Source organism: Nanorana parkeri, unplaced genomic scaffold (genome assembly GCF_000935625.1).
Source record: "Nanorana parkeri isolate BGI_ZX_2015 unplaced genomic scaffold, ASM93562v1 scaffold848, whole genome shotgun sequence".
NCBI classification, from domain to species: Eukaryota; Metazoa; Chordata; class Amphibia; order Anura; family Dicroglossidae; genus Nanorana; species Nanorana parkeri.
Window position 1 is genome coordinate 251,364 of NW_017307116.1, and position 11,778 is coordinate 263,141.

Sequence of the window (11,778 nt, forward strand, 5' to 3'; positions counted from 1 at the left end):
GGCGCCTGGGGCACATGCCCCCCCTAGCTTCCGCACTGCCCCCAACCACCCCCGTGCCTCCCCTTCCCCCACACTGAGCCACTATTACCTGGCTTCGCCCCATTTTTTCTATGTCCCGCAGGCTGCTCAGTCCGGGTACTGACGAGATGCCCCGCCTCCTGCACTGTACTGAGAGGCGTGCATTCCTTGTGACAGCCGCTGCTTGAGTCAGTGAGAGGCAGCCCAGTTGGTGACCGCTTGAGTGGACTGACTCAGATATTAAGATACTGGCCATCAACCATTCATCAACAGCTAAGGGTGGGACACCAAGGACTACAATATTTGAATAAGAGCAACCTGCACCAGGAACTTTCAATGAAAGTTTAAAATAGCTCTTTTACTGCATACTTTTGTGACATACAGCCAATGACATAGAGTACTCTATAATGTCTGCTGCATTGCCCACCCATTGTCAAGTATGGAGTTCAAAATACAGATTAAGTGCCAAAACCTATCAGAAATTTTACTTTAAAACTGAATCATGACAACTTTGGTTTGTATATTTATTGGACATGAACACTTACTCAACAATAAAAAAATTAAACATAAAAACAGCAAATAAAAAAAATCAGTAGGGGGAAAAATAGAAAGGAATATGTAAAAAATACAATATACTTTATATTTTATTTCCTTGTTCCTTTAAAAAAGCCATATCTTAATCATTAGGCTAGTAGCACATAGAAATGCCAAAACATCTGGAAACAAAACTGTGACTATTATCATTGACAAGCTATAGCCATCCCCACCTCAGTTTGTAATGCAAAATGAGCAGTGAGGGTTTGGGACTTGAAATGAAGTGAAAAATGTTAATGTCAATTGCTTCGATAAAACAACCTCCAAATTAGAAAGGGTGATTATGATGGCAGATTGGGCTGTTTTTAAACCTAATCTGTTTATAACAGCAATAAACAAGTCCTGCTACAAACATTATCCAATTGGCAATGATCTGATACAGAATAGGCAACATGGATAATTCACAATGACAACATCTGTTTGTATGCAGCCATCATACAATCACTTCTCTCATAGGCAACACAACTAGGAAATTCAGTTTTGGTGCCAACAGCAGAAACTGTAAGAAATGGACATACGTATGTAAAGACAAATGTTTTGGTGGTCCACCTGCTCAGCCTGGCTATAATCGAGGGGATTTATTCAAAAGCAAAGTGATCCATAGAGAGATACTTACATAATGTCAAGGCATCTATAGTTTAGCAAAAATATCAAAATATGTGGTTGCCATCAGCTTGGGAAAACAGCTAGGTTTGTTTACCCTAAATAACTGTAAGCTAAAGTTAAAGTGCCAGTTGTAATACTTGACTATATCTAAACATAATACACTGAGACTTTTTTGGTGCTAATAAAGTCATAATAAAGTACAATTCTCTCTAGTCTCCCTGCAGCTTCATGTGATGGATTGGAAACAATGCTGCACTGTTCTGAAATCTGAGCAAAGTAGCCACTCTCATGTAGGCTGTGCCTTCTTGTACAACAGGGGGATGAAAACAAAATGTTGCAGGGGTCGTCGCTATCAGTATTGTTATTGCTAATTTACAAGCCATTAGCTTGTCAATCAACACCTGCCCACACCTAGTCCTGCCCACTGCTTTGTGAATTGACAACACTACCTCTGAGGGTGAAACCCTCCCACTGTGAGCTGCAATGTCTGGGATGGGGGAGCATGTGAGGCACAAATGCAGGAGGATTTAGCTCACTCACCGAAAGTAAAGGATGTTTTTGTTTACTTTATGAGGCATTGTAATTGGATTGGGTACCTATTTAAACCAAAAAGCCTTTAAATGTACTTTAAATAGGAAGAAAAAGCCAAGCATTCACCCCTCTGTTCTGGTGCTCTCTTAGCAGCTGATTTTTACTTCTACTGTTTTGTCCTGCAATCAATTCAGGCATTGAACACTTAAAGACAAAAAGACTGATTGTCTTTAAAGTGCCTCATTATGGAGTGCCAACAGTACCATTTTAAATTATGTCTAGTTGGACAGTATGAGAATGCAATTTCTGACACCTTGTCAGATCTGTGAATCAGAGTTCCAGCTCATCAGAATTTGGAATACTCTTCTCTCATCCTGTGATTACTCTGGGTAATACCAAGGTCCTCATGCACGATTACATGGCACTTAATTGTCTTTTGGGATAAAGGAATCCTCAAGTCAAAACTGAAATTTACAGGCTAAGTATCTATCTGACAAAAAAAATGAAAGGTTATGTTGTTCCTCATACCAGGTTGATTCAATTCTTTCACTGCCAAGAACAATAAAATAATGATTTCTATACACTGGTTGTGTTTAGCTCAGTGTCAGAAAGCATGCACAAAAAAACAAAATGTGGTGAAGAAAACGAGTAATGAAATGCTTCAATAGAAATTTAATCTCCAACATCACTTAAGCTATGAATTTCACAGGTGATACCTGCCAGCCAATCATGAGCTACAGTAAGAGGGCTAGGGATCTACCTTCTTGGACATACATCCATATCTACTATATATGTCTCAATAACTTAAGAAGTAGCCATAAGGAAATCTAATAATTGTATCACCACCCAAACGTAGACATTAAAAAGAAAAAGATTAGATCTTATATTTGTAAGCGTGCTTCATTTGCGTGGGAATATTAGGATTTTTTTTTAATGCACACATTCTTTGCACTTTGAAATCTACAATATGTACACAGCCTTCTTCTGACTTCTATTTTTCATCCAGGCACAGATGAATTGCATCGTGCCATCCAACTGCTTTAAACCACTTTGTTTCTAGTAATCTGTTCTAAGAACACCAGATTCTGAAATTGCAAATGTGCAAGCTATGGTTCTTGATCATTTTATAGATGGATTTAACTTTACAAAATAATGTGACAAAACCCTCTAAAAAGCACATTAGAGAAGCTTGCCGAATATACCGTATTTTTCCGTCTATAAGACGCCCCTATGTATAAGACGCCCCCAACTTTTCTTACCCAAAATTCCGAAATCAATATTTTAAATGGTATAATGCATCACACTTACCTCAATCACGTTATGCTCCGACATTACAGCTCCGGGCACTAGCTACACGCTCTCCCGAGCGCCGGCTGACGTCAGGTACAAAAGATTTATTATCGGATTACAGAGACAAGATAACAGTTTTCCTCCAATCATAAATCTTTTGTACCTGACGTCAGCTGTTGCTGGGGAGACAGCTGACCTCAGGTACAAAAGATTTATGATTGGAGGAAAACTTATCTTGTCTCTGCAATCCGAAGTTTCACTTGTGAGGCTACGGTAGTTTGCAGTGGTATCGGCACTTTCGGCAGTTTCGCAACCGCGGTTCTCCTCTCGGCCCCCGTGTATAAGACGCCCCTCTATTTTTAGGTAAACATTTTAATTAAAAAGTAGCGTCTTACACACGGAAAAATATGGTAGTTGCAATGGATTATATAAAATATAACAATGCTCATGTCATTTGTTTTTTTTTTTAGTTTTGGATAGAGCAAGACCCCTTTCAAGCGGCCACTCCGATCGGGTCCGCCTGTCAGTTTTTCAGGCGGACCCAATCGGATTCCCAATGCAAGTCTACGGGCAGCCGTGTCATTTACACCTGGTTACCCCCACTCTGGCCGGGTCTGGAAAAACGAACGGAACAGTGTTCTGTTTCGCCAGACCGGATCGTCCAGGATCGGGAGTAATCTGATGTAAACAGACACATGTCCGTTTACTTCCGATTTCCCTTGGCATAGGGTCCGGTAATTGCAGTTTTATCCTATATCGCTAGATGGAGGAAAAAACTGCATGGACACGGATGTCACAGCCGTGACATCTGCTCCGTACTGCTCCGATCAGCAGGGGATCCGAGCATGGATTCTCTCCTAATCAGCCTGTGTGAAAGGGGCCTAAGGAAATGATAAGTAAGATTCCTGTCAGGTTTTCTTGCACTGTGAACCCTTGCAGCAATTCCAATTCACTTCCTGTCCGAAAGAAACAGCAGGAAGTAGGAGTAGAGTTCTTCAAACTGAGGGCATATTCCCTCTTTGACAGAAATAGTGAGGGGGAATTCCCCCTGTGGGGAAATAGACAGCTATAAAACCATGACCAATATTCTAACCCTTCCACATTCTTTCTAAAAGAAAATAAAAAAGGTTTTGATACACTTTAAGTAGTCTTTCCATTTTTAACATAGTTGCAGTGTTTACCGAACAGCATTAGCCGTTCACTGATTTCAATCGAGAATGCTCCTTAACAAAGGGATAGTCACTGTATAACTGAAGAATACTTGCTTATTTTTATTTATTCACTTTTATAAATATATGCACTTGATAGCATGCTAGACTGACTTTTTGCCAAGTGGCATTAAACATTTATTACCCAGTTTTTTAAATTTCTTGAGCGCTGGTTATGTCAAATCTTGTATAAATTGTAAAAATCACACTTGTATTCTGATAACAAGAAGAGCACTGTGGTGCATACATACGAAGCTCAATCTAAACAATCGTAAACCACCATAGGCTATATACACAGTAATCTAATCATCTGAAAGCACAAGCTGAAATTCAGACCTACAAGGGTTAAGGACTGCAGACAATTTATTATAAGAAACATACCATTTTGTTGTTTATTTCATGGAAATGAATTTCACAGACTTTCTCCACAACGTCTTCAATTTCAAAGGTTACAAAACCAAAACCTATAAAAGAAAATTATGATGTTTATTGCAACAGAAGAAAACAAACAAAAGCAACTCTTCAGTTTTTACACACTTTACAAACACAGTTTCTGTTTTAAGTAAAAGTGCCACAGACCATGCTGGATGTAAAACAAGATATCAGCTGACAAAAAAAAAAAAGCAAAACAAGCATGATCCTATAACAAGAAACTTCCTTATACTTATGCAGTAGAACAAGATCTACGAAGTCTTAAAGGGGAACTCCACTCCACTGTGGTGATCATGCTTCTCATTATAATAAAATGCACTCTTTGACCTCAGTGTAATACGTTGTTACACACAAACTGTCTATATAAATCTTATTCAATGCAGCACCACAATTATAAGCAGAAAAGTAAATCTTGATATTCCACCAACAATGATGTAGTATGTACGCTCTTTTATGTATACCATATTTTAATCTGTAGGTGTCACTGTTGCAGTTGCTGATTACAAAGCTTTTAGCCAGAGACCTAAACTTTTCTTTGACAGCAGTGGCAACAGTGACTCCTGTAAGATATTAAGGAATGCAGTATATTAAGAAGTTCTGTGATGTTAACAATACAGCATGAAACCCTAAATTTCAGCTATCTTTATGCTAGTGGAAAGAACATTATCTTTTTTTGTGATTTTTTTGAGTGGGGAAGAAGTAAATCCATTCTCTGTTTTTTTGTGAGTGGAATTCTTCACTTAGACAGTTGCCACCAGAACAGGTATCACCATTGGAAGGTTGATCCACACCTCCTGTTCTGATGATATAATTTTGGATTTATCTTTCTGTCTTCGTGGCTATGGTCATTAGGACAAAAAAAGAAGGTGATTCTCTCCAGTGGGGACAGAGACAAAAATAAAGAAAATTGATAGGGGGTCTAAACCCTTCCCCACGACATCCAAGGCCAACACTTGCCTGAAACAAGCCTGAAACACTTTAGGCTTTATTGAGGAAAGCTAGAAATATAAAGCTGACATAATCGATCAAGCCAATGGTCATTTTAGGTGCTTTTGCAGGGCATGCATGGCCTGTACAGTGATACACTACTAGATACTAAACTCCCAGTCCTTCCCATGTCCTGCGCTGCTGGTCTTCTGTATTAAATAATGTCCAGACTGGAATTGGGCTTTAAATCTAATAAATGCATTATTCAATATAGATTTGTAATTTTTCAAGCCCCATTGAACTCCCACATGTATGACCACTGTTAAATGGGGCACTGTGCAGGGGACATGTAGGACTGCTGAAGAACCAAGCTGCTGCACTCTAAGTGAGAGCAGCGTGCCAGCTCCCCAGCATGCTGCCGGCAGAGACAAATTCAAAATAAAATAATGCAATATTCTTTACTTGTTTTGAAGCCTGACTTCAAGTAAAAAAAAAGCCAAACTCCATTTGGGCTTTAATTGCTTACCCCTGAAGGTAATAACCTGTACACACTGATCAGAATTCACTCTACTGGCATCAAGCCACTACCAGATGGATTTTGATAGCTTGCCCTGGGTTATTGCACTTAGGATGTGAGACATCTTCATCTAAGTCCAAATATGTTTAATAATCTAGTGTAACAGATTGAAATGCTTATCTTTCTTGAGGAAATTCCTGCTCCAAGTTTTCTTTACTGCAGGGTCACCTGTCTAAAAGCCTAGAAATTAGATCATGTGATCCCTGCTAAAGAAAGTTCAACCTGCCTGATGCTCTTCAGCAGAGATCATGTGACTAAAATCCTAAGCTTTCAGGCATGTGGACAACATTAGAGGGAACCTGGAGCAGAAAATATTTCATTTCTCCACCCTAGCTGATTCAAACTAAATTTTGATACTTTTACAGGGCTATTCACAAAAGGGTGAAGAGTTTGGAGAAGGCAGGAGAAGTGAACAATCTAGGCCAACATAGCTGAACTGGAAATATTCTCCAGTTCTCCCTTCCAGTTCAAACCCTTCACCCTTTTGTGAATCACCCTGTTAGTGTCACAAAAACAAGTTTGCAACAAACATGTTCAGTTTTATGAGTTCCGTGGGTTATATTTAAATATGACACAAAGACTTATCTACAATGATCAAGTCAATGTGTCCATTCACATCATTTATTTTAAAGTGCACTTGCTTGTGAGTTTCTTTAACCATTGATGACCAGGGTGTTTACACCCCCTTCCTGTCCAGGCCATTTTTCAGTAGTCAGCGCTGTACTGAAATTTTATACCATTTTTTGGGGACAGATTTCATTTGGTGGTATTTAATCAACACATAGTATTTTTTTACTATATACCGTATTTGCCGGCGTATATGACGGGTTTTGAAACCTTAAAACATCCCCCAAAAATCGGGGGTCGTCTTATACGCCGGGTACATACAGAAGGATATGGTATACTGTATGTAGCTTCGGCTACATACAGTATACCATAATTTGAACACAAAAAAGTAGACGCCGGCAAAAACGGTAATGAAAAAAGGAACCAAAATGTTTTTTTAAAAAACAGTTTTCCCTACATTATAATAAAAAACATTTATTCTTACCCATATTTTTGGTAAAATATTAAACATGGAGTCACGTCGGGTAAATAGACACCAAACATGTCAAGCTTTATAATTGCGTGCGCCTGCGAAATCGCAATAAAATACTATACCCAAAATTGCCCATAGGCTATGCTTTAAAAGCATTTACCGATCATCAATTTAGTGTAATCAGTAAATAATGGCCCCAAAATTATTGCCCTCACTCTGACGTTCGCAGTGACATGTAACAGGTGCAGTGTAATGAGCGCAATCGTCGTTTTTGCACGTATGTGCACCAACCAACGCATGTTTGCACACGTGTGTGTGTGGGGCTGGGACTTTTTAAAAAAATTGTGTTTTTTTTACATTACTTTTTATGTGTGCCTTTAATTTTTGGAGGGGCACTTTATTTTTTTTTACTTTTTTTTTCTCCACTTAACTTTATTATCACATAGGGGGATAAGAATCCCCTTATGTGATAGCAAAGAGGATGTGACAGGTCCTCTTTATGGAGACATCAGGGGTCTTTAAGACCCCTAATGTTACCTAGGAATCTGCTTCACCAGCTTCTCTGGAGGTTCTGTAGCCGGAGAGTGACAGCAGAATGCGGAAGTGATGTAACATACATCACTTCCGCATTCTGACACCGGAGAGGAACTCGGAGGGAGTTTGTGTACTGATCTCCATCTGATCTCCTGCCACAAAGCTGCAGTGCTGGTCTCAGGCCCACCCATGGACAGCGGAGCTCGGGAGCAGCGCTACGGAGGGTGGGGACGGGGGGTGCATGATCGGCACCTCATACAAGCGATCCGTCGGCTCTATAGCAGGCGGATCGCTTGTATGTAAACACACAGCGCTGCCCGTTTTCAGTTAATGACAGTTTCCCGCTCGTGTGCCGTGCGGCACTAACAGACTGTTTAATTATAACTGCCGGCCGGGAAGCGGTAAAGGGTGACTTTACTCAGGTGCTGCACCAGCACCCAATGCACCTTAGCTATCCCACTACTACCTCAGTTGAAATCAGGATTTCTTGGTTCAGTACCATACCCCCATTTACAGACACTGCAGGGGCCCTTGGCTGCTGGGTATGGGGTGAATCATGCCCAAGTGGCAGAGATCAGCAGCAAGCTGGTCCAGGATCACGGCACTATAGCGACAGTGAAGGACAGGCTCAAGTCCTCTCTCAGTCCCCAGTACGAAGTGCTCCTCGTTCGTATCAGAAAACTGAAATCTCTGGAGGACTTGAGTTGATATAATAGAGAGCATGCTATCTTAACTGGCAGATAGGCCTTATATGAAGGTAAGTGTGCAATCAAATAAAGTGCTAATAAGGTAACAAATGTGCATCCACCATATATTGATTATTCTATCTCCTTGAATTTTCACTTTAAAGGAGAACTATGAGGTGAGTGCTTTTCCCTCATCCTCATAGTTCTAGCCGACCTGTGACAATGAAACTGTCACAGGTCGGCTCAGTAGATCGGGAAGTGAGCTAACACATACCAGCGTTCGCTCACTTATATAAGCTCCATTTTTTAAAAAGTCCAAGCCCCAGGACACACACGTGTGCAAACATGCGTCGGTTGGTGCACATACGTGCAAAAACGATTGCGCTCATTACACCGCACCTGTTACATATCACTGCGAACGTCAGAGTGAGGGCAGAGAGCTGTGACAGGGAAGGGACTGGATTCCCCCCTCTCCGCTCCGATCCTCCAGAGCTGACTGGCGGAACGGACGGGGGAGGGGGCGGGTACAGCTGGCTCTGCCTCTAGATAGGCAGAGCCAGCTGTCACTCACGCAGCTGGGCGAATCCAGACATAATTGTCAGGATCCGTTTCAGCTGCAGCGCCTCAGTATACCGCAAGCTGTAGCTCGCGGTATACTGCGGCGTCTCAGTATACCGCAAGCTATAGCTATAGCTGAGCTTAGGGTGACGGGAGGACACTACTTTGTGTCCTCCCGTCACACTTAGGAGAACTATGGGGAAAAGCCCTAACCCCATAGTTCTCCTTTAAGTGGTCTCTGCAGGGTTAAGTGATCTGCATTCTATATAAGAAGTGTATATGTGTTGCATTTTATGGGTCTATTGTTTACAAACATAAATAAACATTGTGAAAAAGATTTGGAATCCCCCCACTAAAATACTGCATATGCCCCCCATAACCCCATACATTTAAATAGTTAAAATATTCCTGGTAACCAATAATATTATAGAAGCTAATGTATATTAAGTGTAAATGGAGAAGAAAACTTCATAAGTTAATACCAGATGTGTCAGTAGTGATCTATTTCATTTATATACTTATACATTTTTTCTTTGTACAGTACCTAAACCTTAGTAGCTTATTTACCATGACATAATTTTCTGCAACTGAACCGCTTATCTGCAATACTGCAGCATTAGCACTTGACCATAAAAATCATCATTGCTTTAATGGACATTAAACGCCTGAGATAGCCTGATGAAAAAAAAATTATACCAAAGTGATCTTGATGCATGGGTTAGAATCTAGCTTTAACTGTCAATGAACTCAGAGTAGATTTTATGCACAAGTAAGCAGAGTTAAATCTGTAGTAGGATAAGAATAATTGCTTCTGTGTGATCAAAATCACAGCAACATACTTCTGAAACTTAAACCGCAAAAAAAGAAAAAAGAAAGAAAACTGCTCAAAACCAATAAAGTCACAGAGGTAAAAATGACTTCTCACTGTTTCCAGACTAACAAGGAAAAGTTAATGGGTTCACCAAGCACGCATAACACTACTTAGTAGATTGCAAGTGCCTTGAAGCATAGAAGGTGTTAACTTGTCTGTTATTTATAAGGGTCAGGAGAGGCACAGGGGCTCAGGGCCTGCTCTCACAGTGAAACAGCTAGTATAATAAAGAGTGCTCCTTGGATCAGTGCAGGTCTGCACTAGTCTTTGAACACCCTGATGCAGTCAACCCTAAGGGTCAGTCAGCATCCGGAGATAGTTATTTGTCCCTTTCTTCCTGAATTACTTCCTCTAATACCTCATCAGGACATCCTGAGGCCTTTAAGAAGCTATTAAAGTTTCACACTTATGATCTGAACGTTCCTCTCCCTCTCCACGGTTGCATCAAAAAGAAGATGGATTTGGCCCAGTTAAAGGCTGTTTGATGCCTGCTGCCTACCCATCAGCTATGCAGTCTATTTACTCATCCAGGTCCTGGATCTGCCAGACAAAGCCACATGGAAAGGCTTTTGGCAGGCGGCTCCAGCTCTGTGAATCGATTCCCTCTTAAAAATCAACACACTGTCATTTTCCTAACAACTGCTCAATACTTAAACAAATAAAACATGAGGGGGGAAAAAATGAGCGAGCTCTCTAAAGGCTGTATGAAGCAGCACAGTGAAACAGCCAGCCATTGCTGGAAATCCACCCACATTTAAATGGAAAGCTTTCACTAGCATAGAAAGCGGATGCAAGAACATGATTGCTCAGGGGAAAGTAACATTAATATATGTCTCAATGTCTTTGCAAATATATAATAAAAATAAATTGAATCCTTTACTGCCTATTTCAAATGTGGCATTATCATAGGTAGAACTAATCATTGTCGAGCCTCATGGTAAAAAAAAAAAAAGGTGAAATGAGTGTGTGTTGGGGCAATGCAGCTGCAAACTTCCATGATACTTTTTTCTAACTATTCCCTTCAAATTGTTGTTTTGTCACAAAATGCAACATGGAAGGTATGTAACAATGGCTCTGTCAGCACTACTTATACAGAAATGCAATGCATACTTGCTTCATTAATATGTAGGTCAGAAGAAGGAGGATTCATCAGTAAACTCCCTACTGTTGGTGCTGCCTGATCAAACACATGAGCTTCCTTTTTACATTAAGATGTGAGTCGTGTCTTTGCCCTGTGCAAGATCACCTAAAGTCCTTCCGCGGTTTAGAACAGTGGTGACCACCTTACTTGATATAGGAACTAGTGTGGACTCTGACACCAGCAAAGGGCTATATATAATGTTTTATGTATGTAATGCAACAAAAACATTCAAAGACTGTTAAATACTACAGCAGATGATCCTATTGTAGATTATATGTGTGCTACAGGAGATGGTCAGAAACTGTAGGCATGCTTCAGAAGTGGTTGCAGTCTGAAGATACGCTGCAGGATCCAGAGTAAAGGAAATGGGCATCACAGGGAAAGTAAGACAGTGTGAAATAAATAAACCTAACCAGTCTAACCAATTTGCTTCACTGGCCCTAAATAACCCATAAAATACTGACTACTGGCTGATATGGTTTAAAGGCTGCAGTACCAAAAGGCCATGTGCAGCCCTTGGGTCGCTGGCAGGGCACATGATATTTAGGGGTCTATTCACGAAGCTGCCGAGGGCAGCCGAGTGAATGACCGATCTGAAGTGAAGTGAGCCGAACACTGTTCGGCTATTCACTTCAGGCTGGTACGGCTAATTTCAGCCGTACATCGATGGAAATCAGCCGTACATCGGCTTGCTTCGTGTGGCTTCGGGTCGGCCGAACGTGCTCAGCATGTTCGGCCGACCCGAAGTGCAGAAGGAGTTCGATTC

The 11,778-nt window shown here is 40.8% G+C and overlaps 1 protein-coding gene across 1 annotated transcript in view; it reads right to left on the minus strand.

Moving 5' to 3' along the window:
• The window catches only part of MSI2 (musashi RNA binding protein 2), a 608,564-nt gene that overhangs the window by 165,918 nt on the left and 430,868 nt on the right, over positions 1-11,778 (minus strand). Inside the window, exon 8 of the mRNA XM_018565450.1 lies at positions 4,629-4,711. Within this exon, the coding sequence (XP_018420952.1) occupies positions 4,629-4,711 (83 nt within the window). The remainder of the gene's footprint in view (positions 1-4,628; positions 4,712-11,778) is intronic.